A 19,052-nucleotide genomic window follows, 5' to 3' on the forward strand; every position below is an offset into this window, starting at 1 on the left:
CTGGTAGTTGGCTGTGGACAATAGCACGTAAAGCAGACTGTAAACAAAGCTCAACAATTGAAGAGGCTTTCCAGCTGAAGCGCCGCTTTGAATTTTATTTTGAAAGTCCAGTCTCGTTACTTTTCTTCTACTTCCGGGTCAGCTGGAGAAGGGAGCAGGCTCCGCAAGCTGTCAATGTAAACAGTAGGTGATCCAACTTTTATTGTTTTTTTTATTTTTACGCATTTTCAAAAGATACAGGGGTTAAAGTTAACTCGGTCAATTGAGAAAGTTGAATATTAAGTGTAAACCATGGTTCTAAATTTACTTGCACTCTAAAATATGCATTTTATGATCGGAACAAGCCCACAGCTCAAGCTAATGTTGCTCACTAGCAGCATTAGCCGACAATCATCTACTAATATATGTAAATAGATAGTTAGATAGAACTTTATTAATCCCTTGGGTAGGTTCCTCTGGAAATTCAGTATATAGAAATTCACTTTAGACTCCTGCAATATAGTAAATCACTATGTGGCATAATCTCTTTCCTAACACAACCCAGTCCACATTAATACAAATATGCAGAGAAATTTTAGGCTTCAAACGTTTTCATAACACTTAAGTTAGGGCTGGATCAAGTGACCCTGAACCTTTGCTTAGTTACACTGCAATAGATATAGGTTGGTTGTGAAGGGCTTTCTGCAAATCACTGACCTCACTTCTTTTTCACTGTGTCTATACACACAGACTGAAATGCAAAGTCAATGCATATTACTGCAAATGCAGTGTGCCTTTTTTTTGTGTTTCTTCCTTCACGTCCAACCGGTCCCAGCAGATGGATGCTTCTCCCTGAGCCTGGTTCTGCCAGAGGATTTTTTCTTGTCAAACCGGAGTTTTACATTCCCACTGTTGCCAAGTACTTGCTCACAGGAGGTTGTCTAATTATTGGGGTTTTCCCTGTATTATTGTAGGGTCTTTACCTTTACCTATAAAACTAGCTTATACAGTTGACTGTAGCAGTGATTTGGTTCTATATAAACAAAATTGAATTGTATTCATTTTTTCAACCACTGAGATCTGATCATTGTGTAGAGTTTGCTGTTTTTTTGAAAGGTGTATTGCTTTGTTGTCTCTTCATAGCAACAAGATGTCTAATAAAGAAGTGAAATCCGCGCTGAAAAGTGCCAGAGAGGCCATTAAAAACAAAGAATTCAAAGAAGCTCTAAAACACTGCAAGGTAAAGTATCTCAATGTTTTTTAAATAACAGTAAGTTGAAAATGTAATATGCTCTTCTCAGACATACTAGGAGTAAAAATGTAAAATTGACCTTCCTCTCTGCATTGTGGGTTTAGACTGTTTTGAAAATTGAGAAAAACAATTACAATGCTTGGGTCTTCATCGGCTTGTCAGCCAGTGAACTGGATCAACCGGATCAGTCACAGGCAGCCTATAAAAAGGCAGTGGAGCTGGAGCCGGAGCAGCTGCTGGCTTGGCAGGTAAGGTACAGAATGTATTAGTTAATGATAACTGTTCTCTCTAGCCATTTAATACTACGCTACTATGATTGGTTAATTTGATAATAATAACCAGTTGAAATTACTTCAGATTTAATCTGCATGCCTCTATGATTTTTTTTCTTTAAAAAATAGATTCATCTTTACTCAGGATGTCATCCCGTATAAAATACCTCTCTCCTCTCTGTCCTCTATTAATAATGCACAGTCTGAATAATTGTTCTTTCTTTAAGGGCTTGGCAAATTTGTATGATAAGACTGATCAGTGGGACTTCAAGGTTGAGCTGCCTAATGTCTACCAGAAACTTGTTGAGTTGTATGCAAGGTAATATACGGAAACATTTTATTACCTGAAGTTTCCTATAAATATATAAAACAGATAAAAATAATGATTAATAAAAAATCAAATTGAAAGTAATTAATACACTGTGACAGAATATTATGCGGTTACTGATTTTTCATCATGTTCTCGATTTGCAGCTCAGACAAAAACAAATGTTATGAGGTGATCAACAAACTGACAGAAATTTATGAGTCTGACAAAGAATATTTAAAGGTATGCAGTTTCAAGACTAATGAAAATAGATTGTCTATGTGTGTGTTTTATGTTTTTAACACATGTGAATATGTTTCTGTATGTGAACAGCTGGCCAGGGTTTGGCTGCAGCTCATACAGCTGAAGGAAGAAGAACCCGTGGATAAAAAGGAGTTAGTGCAGCTATTGCAAAAGATGACCCAGCTCCCCTCAGACTGTCTTAAGGAGGTGGAGCAGGATAGTGAAACTCAGCAGCATGTAAGACCAAAATGTGGACTTTTAACTCATCAACATTATGTTTCCTTTATATGTAAACACTTTACAGTACTTGAGATTCATGTCTTCTAACAAAATCCAATGTAATAGGCTGGCTACAGCTGGCTCGCCATAACTTCTACATATCATAACCACCCACTGATTACGAGAAGCAAAAGTCTTCATGGTGTTTCCTACTGCACACACATCAATGCTGTTCTTGGTTTCTTTGTGCTTATCAGTTAATCACAGCATTTGAGAAAGCTCTGGTTCTCATCGATCCTGTACCAGGAGAGGACCACAAGAAGGTCTCAGCTGACTATGTCAAATGTCTTTCTCTAGTAAGTGCATCTTCTCTTATGTCTAGCTAACTATCACAGAAACTTAAGGATCATTAGAGTCTGGAAATGTGTATCCAAAAAGGCCAGCTCATTATAGGTAGTTATGCTTCTCAAAATGACCTGTTAATCATGAATCTGGTCTTACTGCAGCTACCACAAGAAGAAGCCAGAATGACTGCAGCATGTCAGTCCATGATTTCCCTCTACCCCAACCAAAGTTATCCTCTTGAGGTTCTTTGTCATCATTACCTTAAAACAGGTAAAATAACATTTAAAAGAAAATCCTTGCCTTTTTGTATTCATAATGGATGTTCATAAATGGCAGAGTCATATGTATCTTCTTCTCGTTTCTCCAAAGGAAACTTTAATGAGGAGGCAGTTAGCTCTTTCTCCCGCCTCATGGACCTGGTCCCTGACAGTGGATTGGGTCATTTGTGTCTGGGCACAAAAACATTGCTGGAAGGAAGGTATAAAGATGCCATTGATGACCTTACACAAGGTGAGTTGTCACAGTAACAAACAATGTAAAAAACATACCTTAACACTTTATCCTTTAATATGTGCTCTCGATGGTCATTTTTATTCATTATCTGTCTCCTCCACTTTTATTAGGATTGAAGAAAATGAGCTCAACTACAGGATGGTACAGTCTGGCTGAAGCCCAGTTTAAAATTTACAGATACGCTGACAGCGCTACATCATGCTCACAAGGTATATTTAACTGTGTCCACTCAAGACATCACCAATATTTAATTAAAAAGAGGGTGACTAAAAAGGGTCTTAAGTACTGACTTTAAAGATCAATGTCTTTAATCCCTGAAAAAGACACTTCAGTGTGTGTCCTTTTTTATTAGGTTTGAATGTGTGTGACTCTGAAGAGAAGGAGCTGAGGATCAGACTTCTTCGACTAAAACTAGAGGCTTTAGTGAGAAGTGGAGGAGAGAAAGCTGGAGAGCAGGCTTTGGAGACATTTAAACAGGTAATGAGTTGGTAAATGCTCGCTTTAAACAGCATTGTATAGCTATAGTATTTAATTAATAAAATTGTTGTGGAGATTGTTAGAAGCTGTAAGTGTTGATATAACATCAAAGGAAATGCCACATCTGTGTCTGTTTGTTTTTTAGATTCCAGAAGCTGAAAAAGACCCCGTTCTGTTAGCCCTTAAAGGACGTGCATACCTTAACAAGGGACAGACTGGCCAAGCACTTAAGGTTGAATTAAATGAATACTTACTGATTCTGTCAATGAAAACAACATATTTCTGTTATTTTAACTAAGTTATGATTGCAGGACGCAAGGAGTATGTGTCTGGTGAACTGATGAACTGGCCAGCAGTAAACTAGTCTGTTCTTTATAGGTGTCATCAGAACTGGTGGCTTCCAACCCAAACCTAGCCCAAGGATTGGCTCTGAGAGGACTGGTGCACATGGTTAAAGGTGAAAAGCAGCTGGCAGAGCAGAGGTAAAAAAAAAAAAAAAAGACGAATAAATCTTTTTATTCGTATTTTCTATGGCAGTCTACTGTCTTAAACTTACGTAAAAGAGCCCATTTGCATGGCATAAAATAATTTGGTTCATCCCACCAAACTGTTTTTTGTATTTTTTTTAATGTAGTTTCCTAAAGGCTGCAAGTCAGAGCCCAGACTGTGGAGAGTATTTTTTTTTGCTTGGACAGCTCTACTGGGACATGGGAGAAGAGACCCGTAAAGACCGGAGCAAAGCTCACACACATTTGCTGAAGGTTTGTGAAATTATTATTGAAAGTTTTGTGTATGTGGTAGGAAAGGTGAATTCAGGTGCTAATGGGTCGGTCTTTGAAAATAAGAGATGAATGACATTTTAGTTTGAAAGGCCTGTTTTGCCCTTTTCAGGCTGCAAAGCTAGATCCACACCTTGGCTGTGTATTTCGCTACCTGGGGCATTATTATCGGGACATTGCAAAGGATTATGGCCGTGCACAAGGCTGCTACAAAAAGGCCTTTCAGCTGGACAGTGAAGATGTGGAGTCTGGCGCTGCCTCGGTGGATCTCAGTATGGGGCAGGGAGACATGGTGAGTTGTCTTGGGGGTGAAAAAGTCACCAAATTCTGAGAATCGGGCGTCTTGTTTGGCTCCTTGCTATTGCCTTTAGTCTCCTTACAAGTTTTTTCCCCGTTTTGTGCCTTCTTTCTCTCTTTGCTGATTGACACAGGACGCTGCCTTAGCCATTCTTCAGTCTGTGTTAGAGAAAGCCACTCCAGGCTCGGCTAAATGGGCCTGGATGAGACGAGGCCTATACTACCTGAAAGTTGGAGAAAATCAACAGGCCATAGCGGAGTAAGATTTACACATCTGAGACAACTAAATTTATTACCACGGTCTAAGTGTATAAGTGCTGTTGAATATTTTATTTCTAATTTTAGCCTGCAGGCCGCTTTAAGAGCAGACCCAGAGGACTGGGTGTGTTGGGAGTGTTTAGGTGAAGCATATCTAAACCGCCGGAGCTTCACAGCAGCTCTGAAAGCTTTTGGTAAAGCCCATCAGCTTCAGCCCTGCTCCATCTACAGTGTCTACCAGGCTGCTGCAATCAAACAGACTCTGGGCAAGTTCAAAGAGGCTGTCGCAGAGTACTTGCTGATCACAGCAAAGCAGGACTATGTCCCTGCTCTTAAAGGTAAGTGAATGTTTCATTGTACCCTTTAGATGCACTTTATTTGATTTAATGTAATCAATTAGGTATTTTATTGCACATCTTCAGGGAGTGATATGTCTAAATCTGGGCATTTAATTTTACTTAACATGGTCTTTTATTCAGGTCTTGGGGAGTGTCAGCTGTCTCTGGCAAAAAGTTTAATGCAGGACTGCAGAGATGGAGGAGCCATTGACCTCATTCAGCAAGCAATACAGAACCTCTTCAGGTAATGACAACACACTCATTCAACCCGCGAACCCTAAACGCTCTATATATGACATCTGTAATATTGTTATAACAGCAAACAGGTACTTGCTAGTGAAGCTATGGTGCAGTAATGGTCCTTTTGGCGGTGAATATACTGACATTTGATTGACGAATCTATTTATTATACCACTTGACATTATTTGGCAAAAGTTGAACTTTATTCCAACACTTATCTTGTTGCTGGTCAAGAGCTCCTGCGTTTACTGTAGGGCTGTTCCTCGATACTTCATCTGGTGGTTCTGAACATTATGCATAGCACACGTAGTCTTTTTCTAAGATTCTTTACTTTGTGATCTCCAGAGCTGTACAGCTGCGACCAGACCTTTCCTGCTTGTGGAAGCTGCTGGGCGATGCTTGCACTGCAGTTAGCACCGTCTCCCCAAACAGAGCCAAGGTTATAGTGCCAGCCCTACTTGCTGGTTTAGATGCCAACACTGAGAGCCAAATGCTCAACCAGGCCCAGACACTAAAAGTTGGTGAGAGGTATGGCCATTATCATATCATTATAAGGCTGATAATGCATAAGAATAGTTAGTACTATATATTTGTGCTTTTTTTACATTGCTTATCCTACCTGCCCCTTTTAGCCAAGCAGAAATTGAAACTGATATGTTTTGCCACAGGTGCTATGCTCATGCTTTGAAACTGATGCCTGAAGTTGCCAGTCGGTGGTATGACTTAGGGCTCAACTATTATCATCAGGCCAGCCTTACACAGAATGACCAGAACTCCCCAGCTATGGACATAGAGAAGGCCCAGCAGGTTATTTGCCGAACCCTGTACAACATCTTTGCATTGTTTGTTCCAGAAAGAGGTCTCTATCTCATGGTCTTTTTGTCTATGCAGTGCTTAAAAAAAGCCATCATGATGGACAGCAGCAACCACAGCTACTGGAATGCCCTGGGAGTTGTTTCCATGAACAAAGGTAACGACATTCTCAGGTAACGGTTGTGTTTTTAGAGTAAAAGCCTGTATAGCTTGTTTTATTTCCCTTACTTTTGCACTTAGGAATGAAGCAACATCGTCTCCCTGAAGTCTGTTGAAAGCTCTGCCTGTTATTATTTCTACATAAAAAGAGTCAAAATGTTGTGGCATTTGAAAAATATCTTTATTTCTCTGACAAGAGTACTAAGGTCTCTCAACTTAATGGACTTAAGTTTGATAAATATGTTGTTAAGTTACAAAAATAGAAAAGCAAATCTTATGAATACATTTCATTTCATTTAAGTCACCTCAAGATTTTTAGTCTACAAGAAGGTGCAATCATTTTTACAAAACCTTTTACGATTATAAATAATTATATACTTCTAAGCAATCTTTACAAAAAAGAACAAAATATTTTCTCCTTCTTTTCTCACATCAGATCTTGAGAACTATGCTCTGGCTCAGCATTGCTTCATCAAGTCCATCCAAGTTGAGCCTAATGTACGTACGGCACATTTGCTGTAGAGATTAATAAAGTATTACGGTAGTAAATATTCTGCTGTTTTTACGTTACTCTTAAATGTCATTGCAGAATGTTGTGGCCTGGACAAACCTTGGTAGCCTGTATCTGAAGAAGGAAAATATAGAGGTATGTGATTACTTGGTTTATGCTACATATTTCTTCTGTTTTTAACATAGGTGGATGACATTTTCATTGTTCAAATGTGGATTTATTGTTTTAGCTTGCACACGAGGCCTTCAAGATTGCTCAGTCTTTGGAGCCACTTTATGTCAACTGCTGGATCGGACAGGTACCACTCTCAGCATTTATTGATAACTTGAAAGCCCCCAAGCCAAGAAAATATCACATTACAGGCAACGGTTCACTGTTGATGAATGTATACTATTTCTAATAAATGCATATACATTCAAAGCCACAACTAGCAGAGAGAGGTAAAATTATTCCTTGGGCTGTATTTTTGGAGTAGTAAGGAATGTGAAAGACATCATTGCTCGGTGAGGGAGCTCCATAAAGTTTGATTACACTGAAAGTACTGGCATAACACTGTGACTTTTTTGGCCTCTTTGTCTTTATCTGTCTAAATTATAGTTTCATCCTTTGTCCTCCTACCAGGCGCTGATAGCAGAACGCGTGGGAAGCTATGACACCATGGATCTTTTCAGGCACACCACTGAACTCAGCACACATGTGCGTGACCTGCTATTGTAATACCCACTTATTAGCAAGATAATAACAGTGTTTGCTTCACCTTTCTTAGTCGCTGTGCTTAGTTTTAAGCTCCAAGCCTTTTAGTTGTAAGGATATAGTAATGATGGCATGGTACAACACAAAGTGATGTTTTGCTTTGCTCTGTCAGACTTGATATTCCCGTCATTTCTGTCTTTCCTTATCAATCCTGACATGTTTCTCCGTCAGATGGAAGGCGTGAAAGGATATGCCTTCTGGGTTTGCTCCACGCTGCTGGATAAGAGCAACAGAGACTCAGAACTGTACCGTTACAACATCGTGCAGATGAATGCCATCTCTGCTGCTCAGGTGGCGCTCAGCAAGTACACAGGTACATGTCTTGCGTACTGATTTGCACACAGGATCCACAGGTGTTGTGGTTTTCACTTAGCTTTGCATGTGTTACTGGCAGACTTTTTGGTTATTTGTATATTTTTTTGCATCTCTTTCAGAAAGGATTCAATCAGATCCTGATGCCTTCATTATGCTGGGCTATCTGAATGAGCATCTGCAGCTGAAGAGACAGGCTTTACAGGCTTACCAGAGGTATGTATTTGAAATACACTGACTGTCTCTGCTTTCTAATTGATGAAGCAGTATAACCGAGAAGGAACATAATGTTATATATATTGGGTTTTCAATTGACCTTTTGCAATCCAATATGCTTCCTCAGAGCGGTTGAACTACTTCAGTCCACATCCTCTTCAGAAGAGTTGGCATTTTCTCTGGGCAGCTATGGCCGTGCATTGTGGTAACCAGCTGTCTCATTATGATATACTTAAACTATTTTTTCAAATTGCTTATCTTTTATCCTAAATGTCACTTTTTTATGTTCCGCTCTGGCTTTTCCAGCACTTCAGGTCAGTGGGAGGAGGCTGTGCATGTTTATAATTCCACTCCACTGCAAGAGCTCAGTGACCTGGTTGGGTTGGCTCTGGCCTACTGCAAGGCAGGACTCATCTCAGACAGCATCAGCGGTAAGGACTGGAAAACACCAAAGTGAAGAGATTTCATATGTGTTTACATGTCAAAGGGGCTGTGAATAAACTGCTGCATGTGTGTATATATTATAGCCTATGAACGCGCCTTGGCTGTGGCTTCTAGTGAGAAGGAAAAGGCTTATACACTGACAGCTCTGGCCCTGCTGCAGCACCAGCAGGGTAACCTAGACTCAGCCAAGACTCTGCTGTTTAAATGGTGAGTCGTAGTGAGTGTTTTATGGATTGTACTAGTTTTATGTCCTATTTATCTGTCATTTTAATCAATAATGTTGGTTTTTCCCATCGTTCATTTTCAATATTTGCTAGTATTAAAAAAAAAAAAAAAAAAGATCAGAAAGCTTTATTGGTTTTTGTTTTATGTTTTAATGTTGATTGTAAAAAGAGCGTTTTGCTTGCCAGTATTGCTGAACCTGAAGGACAAAACATTTGAATCTCCTTTAATCACTTATATTGTGCTCTATGCTTTGGTTGGAAGAGCTTATTTTATTGTGCACATACTGTCATTTTTCAGGTTTAGACTTGCCACAAATGGTTCCTATTTTTTATTTTTATCTGCATGCCACTGGGAGTCTGTGCCCAGTATCTACACATAAGCTCTGGCTGTGTAAACCATAAAAATAAATCAAAAATAGATACGTGTGATAGGTTTCTACTTTAAAAATATGCTGTTATTCAGGAAAACTGTCAAGAAAACAATTTAATTATGTCATGGGAAACATTTTGAAACCATCTAATGATAGATAGATATAAATAATATTTGTACTAGTCTTGAATTTTAGCTGAAACTATTTGTTTTTACTTTTTGTTCCCATAGTTCAATGTTAAAGGAGCCAATTTCAGAGTCCCTGGTTTGTTTATGTGCGCTCGGACTGGCCAACAGTGATGCTACACTTGCTGCTGCTGCGCTTACTGAGCTCCTAAAGCAAGGTTCAGCCTCTGGGAGTGCTATCGAGCAGCGATGTCTACTCACCTGCACCTTGTTGGCTGTGCAGGGGAATTTTAGTGCAGTGCCAAGGGAGGTTTCAAGAGCTGTGCACAGGTATTTCCCTTTAATGAAATTTGCATTAATGATAAGCTTGCCTTTACTTCAAAAAACAAATAATTTTGCTGGTATGTACTCTTTTACACTATATGCATTTTATTCTACTCTCTAGTGATCAAACAAAACAATCAACCACAACTGCAACAACCCTAGACACTGCAGCAACAGATCATAAATTTAACAACTTTCCATGTTTTCTTGATTTATTTATAGCAATCCTGGAAATGCTTCTTTGTGGGCGCTTCTGTCCAGAGTGGTTCCACAGTACTACCCTAGAAAGGCAAATGTAAGCCTGTGTACTAAGCCTGACAAATCAAATATGCTCAAACACATTTGGTTCATTGGGGTTCATGTTTTTCACTTGTTTATTTCACAGGGTGCTGCAGTAGCTGGCCATGTTGCCTGTCTCTCCAGTATGACCCAAGGAAAGGTAAAAATGTGACTTTTATCTTATGTCTTGTGTTCTCCGGTAAACCTTTAAAAAAATCTAACTGGCCCATTTAATTTAGCAGTAATTTCTTTTTCTCAGTTTTTGTACATTGTAGACATATTTTAAAACTTTTAAAAACCGAAACATCCAAAAGGTATATTTTACCCATATATTTACATTGTTTGCATGTTAAACGGTTGACGTAACTTGTGTGACTGCAGAGGGCGTTGTTGTACAGTGGAGTGAACCAGCTGGCCAGTGGCAGACACTCTGGAGAGGACAGTCAGAAGAATGCATTGAAGACTATGCAGAGAGCTGTGCTGCTCTGTCCTGGTAAACACACACATTATTTTCTTACACACGATAAACATGATATTCTTTTTATTGTCTTTTAAAGCTGGAAATATAAATAACAAATACAATTAAAAATTTTTTTAATTCTCTAATTTAGAACAATTAAATTCAATTAGATTGAGGAAATACATTTCCTTTTCTTGCCAGGAAGGTTTGTTAATGTTTATTTATATCAGTGGAGTGTAACCTTACCTATATAGAAAAAATGGCTGTTTTGCATGTGACATTTATTGAAGAACACGGGTGTGTGAGATACTTGCTTATACGTATTTGAGTCGTCATTCTGCTCTCTACTTTAGATGATCCAGCAACGTGGGCCGGATTAATGGCTGCTTGTTACACTGAAAACACTTCCTGTTATCTTTCTGGTTCTGCTCCTCGCAGACAAGCGCTGCAGCAGACCCTTATGTCTGTGGTTTCTGAGAAAGGTATGCTCACTGGTGCTCTTTTACTGTCGCCCCATTTGTGTACTTGTCTCTGCGTATTTGACTGTGTAGCTAACACCTTTTTGCGGTTTTGTGTCTCAGTGCGTAGTGTGGATGAAATAGAGCGGCCTCTAGCTCAGGCTCTGGAAGGATGGGTACTACAACAGGCAGTGACTGGTCTCATGCTGGAGGGACAGCTAGAGCAAGCAGAGGTCCTTTGCACACAGGTAGGATATTGGGGACTCACACACACTGTGTGCACACCTCTAACTTTGTCTCCAAAACACTGAGGTACACTGAGCTGAGCTGTCCCTCAGATAGCCATTTCTAATCTTGTCCATTCTGGCAATATATTTAACTCTGCCACCTTTGACACAGTTTTACCTTTATCACAGGTCTTGAATGTGTCCCCTGAGCATGCAGCAGTGATGTTATCACTGAGGCAGGTGCAGTGTCAGCGCCTCCTTATGACTGATGGTGGTACTGTCCTCCCAGAGCCTGTGTTGGAGCAGCTCAGCAGTGCTGTGATGATGAACCCTACCAACCTTGGGGCATGGCATGTAAGCGTTTACATTTACCCGCTTATCCATTTAAAGTACTCCAGCAAGGCTAGAGTGACTAAGTGATGATGTCTTCTTTGATTTCAATTACCAGTATTTTAATTGTAAGTTTGAAAACCGCTAAAAATGGAAACATAGATATTTCAAAAGATAAGACAGCATATTGGAAAAAAAGGTTTTGCTCTCATGCTAAAATTATGTTATTTTTCTCCTCTACTGCCATTTTCTCTTGCTTTCACTGAGACTCTGAACATTCTTTACCTCACTTGAAAACCTCAAATTGCTGAACTTAACATCAAGTAGTTGCTACCAGTAACAGGGTAGCAGCAAAAGCCTTGAACATATTGGCAGTTGGTGCTACCGTGTGACAGTATATATGTGGAGAATGAAAAATATAGCATTTGAGCTTCATTATTAATATTCTAATGAAAATGTCAATATTATGTAGTTATAAGTATTCTTCTAGCCATGTTATCTTTTGATTAGATGAAGATAATGGCATCTTAAAACAGTAATTATGCTTATCCTCTCATATTTTCTCCCCCACCTGTCACTCAGTGAATTCTTGTCTCTGATCCAAATCATCTTCATTCATTTTGTGACTCCTCTGTTCTTCTGCTTCCTTCTGCTCAGTGGCTGGCTGAGGTGTATCGCAGCCAGGGCCTACTGGTTCAGGCGGTCATGGCTTACAGACAGAGTCTCCAGCTGGCCTCGCAGCTTGGCATGCACAGCTGTCAGGTAGCCAGCCTCCTCCGACTAGCCCTGCTAGCTCTCGGGCCTTGTATGGTAAGTATATGTTTGGGATTCAAATCAGGATCTACAATTTTAAGGTGTGAAATTACAGCTATTAAAGCAGGATTGTACTGTAGCAATACAAACAACAAATGTTATATTGCATTATTTAGGGAATAATGTATTTATTTGTTCCAGAGGTAGCATTTTAGCAATAAGGACTCAGTTGTGTTTCATAAAAATTACAAAATTCAATGAATACACACAAAAAGCCAGAGTCGGCTCTTTTTTTACACCCCTGTCAAGTAAGGACAGATTCAAAGTAGAGGAGATAAAAGATTGATGAATCATAGGATGAGCAGCCAAGGCTAAGTGGCTGACAAGACGCTATTGCTAAATAGAGCTTTTTGCTTGTATCCAAAGTTAGTGCATGTGTTACACATGTTGTTTGGAATTAATGTAGCTTGACGTATTACACCTTTACTAGATGTATTTATTTTGTGCAGATTTCTCTTTCCTAGTTTTCTCTGAACCATGTGTGATCTGACTTCTAAGGTGGGTGTCCCAGGAAATGACTGGAAGGACTTGGTGCTGGAAGCTACTACTGAGGTCTTGAAGCTGGACTCATCCCCTGTGGCCCTTCTTTTCCAGGCTCTGCTCCAGTTTGTGACAAAGATGGCTGCTAGGTCGGTGCAGCTCCTTATGCTAAGTTTATTTACGTACATAGAGGTGCAGGTTGCAGTGCTGTTGGTCAGCCCACATAGCCATGCAAATGATTTTATCCCTGTAGATGTTTAATTTAACGGCTTAAGTGATTAAATGAAACATAAGATTCTTAAAACTTCAAATCCATGCTTCCATCTGTCTTTTCAATATATTGGTACTTTTGGAACTGCAAAGCAACATTTTATGTCCTGGTAGTATTATAGCATTCTGTCACCCTCAGAGGACTGCCAGTACGGTTAATTAGAGTACATTCATGAGAATGCTGAGCTGAGCAGATATGCCAACCATGACCTGGCTAAATTCCTTGAGAAATGCTGCAGAAACTTCTGTGCCAAGCATAATCACAGTATCAGGAGCTCTTTTCATTTCATTTCATATTAGTCAATACTGATGGAAGAGAGATAACAGTTACAGTATCAGGCCAGACTGAGGTGGAGCAGGTGGAGACAAGTATCTGGGTGATTTGTGACAGGATAGCAGATAGTAGTTAGACCTGCTATGACGTACGGACAAGGGCCCCAACAAAAAGACAGGAGTCCAAGCTGCAGTTGGACATCAGAGGAATAGCTCATGTCGAGTGTTTTGGAGACAAAGTTGGAGAGGCAAGGCTGAGATACTTTGGACATGGGCTGAGTAGAGATTGTGGATACATTATTGTGGATAATGAACTGCCATGTAGGAGGAAAAGGGGAAGACAATAGAGAAAGTTTATGAATGTAGTGAAGAAGGACATGCAGAGGGTTGGTGTAACAAAGGAGGATGCTGGGGATATGGTAAGATAGAGGCAGATGATCCTCTTTGGTGACCCGTAAAGGAAGCATCCAAAAAAGGAAGAGAAACATTTACATGGGAACAGGCTGCCTAATGGATAGCAATCATGTTATACGTTTGTTCGTGTCTGCTGTGTCTTCTATAGGGAAACAAGACGCTTGCTAGAGAGGCTGGTTTACATTCAAGATATACCAGCAACAGTGGTGCAGGTGGCCAGTTGGTATCTCCTGAGACACCTGCATGCCAAAAACGACGAGGAACTCATGAAGGTGAACATGCAGCTACCTCATTCCTGCAGACACCACTTAGGAACATTTGTTTGGGAGAAACGTTTGTGGAAATGGTGACAGCATACACATAGTTAAACTAAAAGTGATTATTCTTGGTCCTTGCCTTTGTAATCGTTTACCACCACTTCTTTTTGCAGGTCCTATTGCAACATGCCAAAATGAACGGAGATCAAAGATTACTGGAGTTTCATTCAGTCCTCAACTCTTCATCCTGAACTTTGCATCCATCTCCTTATGCTTTATGAAATCACATTGCTTAGCAGGTTTATCACCAGACAAAAACCACCACTATCAGTGGGTCTTTAAATAATGGCTTTAATGGCTTTACATGATCTAATCACCTCAGTAAGTTGAAATTATGATTGTCACATATTTCAAAATGTGCTTAAAATGCAGGTACCGCATCCACATTCAAGGCTAAATAAAGACATTTTCTCAATATCTAACGATTGTCTCATCTTGATTACATGTAAACTATAAAAGACAGCAGTGTAAATTAGAATGAGCAGTGACTTTTAAAATTCACATAAAACTTTGTAAACAATATTCAAACATCCCTAAAGTTGAAGAAACAGAAGAAACTTTGAGTCATATGCATTTTTGAGCTTTTTTCTGACACTCTGCCGGATCATATATGTGAATCCATCCGTGTCACTCACTCTCAAACGCTAACTGGACATACATGTTTGCTCATAAGAATACAGATGTTTTGCCCACAGCCCCAGCATGGTGTCGTGATGTGTGGCGACTGCTGCTGCCTGCGTTTGCATAGTGAACACACGTCCAAAGCAGTAGCACCATGCACTACTCCACCCGGGACTGTGCTGGAATGGCTGATGTTCTTAGTCACCAGCTGCTGAAGTTCTGTCTGCACATTGTGTGGAGCCTTTGCAATGCCCACGACTGTCACTCTTTTGGGGTCGAACACACAGTCCTCTTCCAGGCCGCTGGGCACAGCTTTCATCCCACAGTTAGGGGGTACCCAAGCAGTGTCATATCCCTGCGTGCTCCAAGTGTACTGCATAGGATGGTTGTCCTTGTCAATGCGTTTGACACGGCCAACACGCACGTGTAACTTGAGGACCACACGGTCTGCAGGGCTGTTGTTCAATGGATAACGTTCTGCCTTTTTCTTATCACGGCTGACGTACACACCCTTTCCTAGCATGCCCCCCTGCGACTGCTGAAAGCCACTGGCAAGGATGAGACGTGCATTGGCAATGCTGGTACCATGGTACATGGTGTAGACACCCTTATCTTTTGGTGCCTGGGAGGCTGTCAGCTCCACACTGGGAGACTCATCATCATAGGTAACCTCCCATCCAAAGAACTGTAGCGACATCCTGCTTCACAAATGGCTGCTGTTTAAGCCCTGCAAAGACCAGAAACCATGTAAGGCATGAACATTAATGCCAGTAACTTATAACAAATTCAGGAGAGGTTCGGGGCATACAGTTTATTGCACATAGCTCAGGACTTTGACCTCAGTGAATCAGATTGGGTCAAATGTTAATTGTGACAACGGAAACTACATTGTTAGCTGTACAGATTTCAATATATAAGTCTACGTGACAAGAGAAGTACCTCGTTTATGTCAAAAAGTAGTCTATATTGAGAAAAAATAGCTGAAAACCCCCAAACCTTGACTGTAAGACAGCTGCTTAAAGTCTACAGTTAAAGTTACATAATGTATCCTAATATTGTAAACCATACTGTATAATATAGCGAATTTGGTAGTACTGAGTATTTAGATGCCCAGAAAAGAACTAACATTATATGCAGAAATCAAACAATATTTGGCTAAATTAGCGTTGGCCGGTTTTTATCCAACACAGTAGGACTCTAAGGTTTGTCATAAAAACTGAGTACCGATTACTCGCGATAAATACAACGAAATATCTGTACCTTGTGTCGTTTAGGCTGATTGAAGTTCACGAAGTTAAAAGTTAAAGCCTTTTGTGAAGAGCCGTCTGTTCTCTTTCACTTCCACTTTCTGTTCAGGTTTATAATGAGAATCTCCTCCCTTTAACTTTCAGTTTCCTATCAGATGTTCTGCCATGTAGGGTCTCAAAGTCACGCCCTACACTGGCCAGTTAGCTCAGTTGGTTAGAGCGTGGTGCTAATAACGCCAAGGTCGCGGGTTCGATCCCCGTACGGGCCACGAACTTTTTCACGTGTATTGTACTCGTAATTGTTCAAAGTGCTTTTAACAATGATGTTTTTTTTAAGCTATGTTATCAGTTAAACAGTTAGGCTCGAGTACTAATTACTTTTGCATACTGAGTCTTTGTAGAGCCACTTTTTTGTTGCCAAGTTTGGGGAAAAAAACAACAATATTGATACCAACACTGGTATTGGTTTTGGACTGATACTAGTGTGATTGGATCGATAGGATAAGATACCGTTATAGGTTTAGTATCGGCCCCAGTGCTTACTTGGTATCCAAATATTGCAGCACTACTCCCGGAGCAGCATAAACTGGATCTAGCTAGAATACAAAGTGAAGTGGGTGGTGTTATTACGTAAATGAGCAAAAAGACAGGTACATCATTATCACTACATTAAGAAACATATGCCACAGAGCCCAGGAGTCTGACAGCTTCATTAAACAGTATCTGCAAAACACCAGCCTGAATTAATGTCAGCACTAAAAATGTGACCGTATTAAGGAGAGGGAATGAAACAGTACAGCATACTACCATCCTGATATAATTTTAACCAAGTACAGTTTCATTAAATCAGCTCACCTGAAAAACCACCCAACAGTGCACACACTTAGCTCAACAAAGTATCTGATAATTCAGAGCAAACTAATAGCACAGTCACAATGCTGTTGTTGTGTTGCGCACACGATTACTTTTTATCTCAAGGCAATTTCACAGGCCGCCAAATAGTAGGCAACCGTTCTGCAAACAGTCACAGTCTGACTTGGGCTGGCTGCAATCACAGATTGTCAAAGGTTTGCCAATAATTGCTGTCTAATTTATAAATGCAGCCACATTTCCAAACATGTTACTGGTTATATTCTTGTAGAGCAGGAAGCTTGCCGAGTGCAAATGTAATAGTTAAATGTGAATTTCTGTCTTTAGACGGCAACACTTTATTATCAGAAACAGATTGCATGTTATTTCCAACTAGACCACATTTAATTTCAGACTGATGAAATTGATTCTGTCTTATGAAAAAAGAAAAATATCTGGGACCATCTTTAATCAGCGTGATGGTTTGGTGGTGCTTATGTGATTGTAAAAACAAGGAAATGTATCGCTCCATTTTGAAAAGCCACTCAATTTGCTATGGATGCTGCTTGACTCTGGAGTAAACTTCCTCCCAAAACAGCACAATGATCTGGAGCCCAGCTCAAAACTACACAATCCCGCAATTCTATCCATAATCAATTGTCCGTCACAGCCACTGAAGGTCAACCTTAGTCACGTGACATTTTTTGAGTTTCCCCTCAAATGTCTCAGTGATAATGCACGTTGCTTAGATACAATTCTGAAATGAAACAATTTGGTCTCTTTATAAAGCACTGTATCTATGCTACTGTACTATATTTTATGTCAACTATATGAGTTACATGGATGTTGGCTTGACTATACTGGGAGAACCAGTATTTTTATGTCACTTTGCTGACCAAATACATTATGGCTTTGGAACATTCACCACTAAAAGCACCATATTTTTTGTGTTTGCATCATGTACATTGCTAAAGTAGTTTATGTTTAATCACACTAGCTTACAGAAAATTTGAGGTTCGGTTAACAGAGGATTAATGAGCAGAGAGGCTTGTATGGACATATGATTAGCAAATCTGAGAAAAACACCCAGGTCACCTTTTTATATTGTGTTGATTTCACTTGTAGTATCCTATAGTACAGCAGTTTCTCCTTTCCTTCCTTCTTACTTTGTATGACTCTCATTGCTCTGTACCATTTGTTAGGAAGGTTGCCGGTTCGAGCCCCGGCTTGGACAGTCTCGGTCGTTGTGTCCTTGGGCAAGACACTTCACCCGTTGCCTACTGGTGGTGGTCAGAGGGCCCGGTGGCGCCAGTGTCCGGCAGCCTCGCCTCTGTCAGTGCGCCCCAGGGTGGCTGTGGCTACATTGTAGCTTACCATCACCTGTGTGTGAATGGGTGGATGACAGGTTGTGTAAAGCGCTTTGGGGTCCTTAGGGACTAGAAAAGCGCTATACAAATACAGGCCATTTACCTTTGAAAAACAGTTTTTTTTTTATTATCTTGAAATGACGATTTCCCCCCACGTCTTCAGCTTTGCCTATCGGCCACAGCTTCCAAGACTATCTCTTAGTGACACACAAATGGGAAATTACTTAAACTTAAAATATTCAATTCAATTAAATTTTATTTATACAGCACCAAATCACAACAACAGTCACCTCAAGTCGCTTTATATTGTAAGTTGAAAACTCTACAATAATACATACAGAGAAAAACCCAACAACCACACGACCCCATATAAGCAAACACTTTAGCCACAGTGGGAAGGAAAAACTCCCTTTTAATAGGAAGAAACCTCTGGCAGAATCTCGCTCAGGGAGGGCGGCCATCTGCTGCAAACTTTTGGGGTGAGAGAAGGAAGGCAGGATAAAAGACATGCTGTGGAAGAGAGCCAATATGTCTGTTCTAGTTCTTATTCTTAGAAGTCATCAGTTTATGGACTTTGATATGACAACAATGATATTTATTGTAATTCTTCTTTTATTTTGGTAAATACAGCAGATCACCTTTCTTGTTTCCATATAACAATAGCATGAATAAAAATCTAATAATCGAAGAGTGATACAGTCGGGATACGAAATTAACGTTTTAATAAAGTAAACAAGATACATCCAGCATTAACTATTGGAAAATATTGCACCAGCTGTGTCAGCTTGTCTGCTGTTGGCCCTGCTATGACACATTGGTTGATAAACAGGCACATGGACATCGCCTATCCAGTTTTTTCTACCTTACTGGACTGTC

The 19,052-nt window shown here is 40.1% G+C and overlaps 2 protein-coding genes across 3 annotated transcripts; one reads left to right on the forward strand and one right to left on the reverse strand.

Moving 5' to 3' along the window:
- Positions 1-143: 143 nt before the first annotated feature.
- Positions 144-14,514, forward strand: skic3 (SKI3 subunit of superkiller complex). Of its 2 annotated transcripts, none has more exons than XM_080894081.1 (41): positions 144-183; positions 1,123-1,219; positions 1,336-1,479; positions 1,731-1,822; positions 1,978-2,053; positions 2,144-2,290; positions 2,530-2,628; positions 2,779-2,887; positions 2,987-3,127; positions 3,241-3,339; positions 3,483-3,607; positions 3,753-3,839; positions 3,986-4,089; positions 4,242-4,368; positions 4,499-4,678; positions 4,818-4,942; positions 5,029-5,279; positions 5,421-5,523; positions 5,865-6,047; positions 6,188-6,326; positions 6,411-6,489; positions 6,928-6,989; positions 7,081-7,137; positions 7,232-7,300; positions 7,624-7,698; positions 7,927-8,068; positions 8,190-8,283; positions 8,411-8,488; positions 8,590-8,714; positions 8,811-8,934; positions 9,553-9,777; positions 9,994-10,066; positions 10,157-10,210; positions 10,432-10,543; positions 10,864-10,992; positions 11,092-11,216; positions 11,385-11,549; positions 12,183-12,335; positions 12,837-12,967; positions 13,924-14,047; positions 14,206-14,514. In XM_080894081.1, the coding sequence occupies exons 2-41, from the start codon at positions 1,130-1,132 to the stop codon at positions 14,281-14,283; spliced, it is 4,695 nt and encodes a 1,564-aa protein (XP_080750207.1). In that variant the 5' UTR covers positions 144-183; positions 1,123-1,129; the 3' UTR covers positions 14,284-14,514. The 2 variants fall into 2 exon arrangements, with proteins under 2 accessions (XP_080750207.1, XP_080750208.1); XM_080894082.1 differs by having other exon boundaries at positions 169-187.
- A 150-nt stretch (positions 14,515-14,664) lies between these two features.
- On the reverse strand, positions 14,665-16,058 carry gig2p (grass carp reovirus (GCRV)-induced gene 2p). The gene is made up of 2 exons (XM_080894083.1): positions 15,974-16,058; positions 14,665-15,440 (listed from the first exon to the last, which is right to left on the reverse strand). Exon 2 carries the CDS (start codon positions 15,408-15,410, stop codon positions 14,730-14,732), a length of 681 nt encoding a protein of 226 aa, XP_080750209.1. The 5' UTR covers positions 15,411-15,440; positions 15,974-16,058; the 3' UTR covers positions 14,665-14,729.
- Positions 16,059-19,052: the final 2,994 nt, after the last annotated feature.

This window comes from Rhamphochromis sp. 'chilingali' (genome assembly GCF_963969265.1).
Source record: "Rhamphochromis sp. 'chilingali' genome assembly, chromosome: 10".
NCBI lineage: Eukaryota > Metazoa > Chordata > Actinopteri > Cichliformes > Cichlidae > Rhamphochromis > Rhamphochromis sp. 'chilingali'.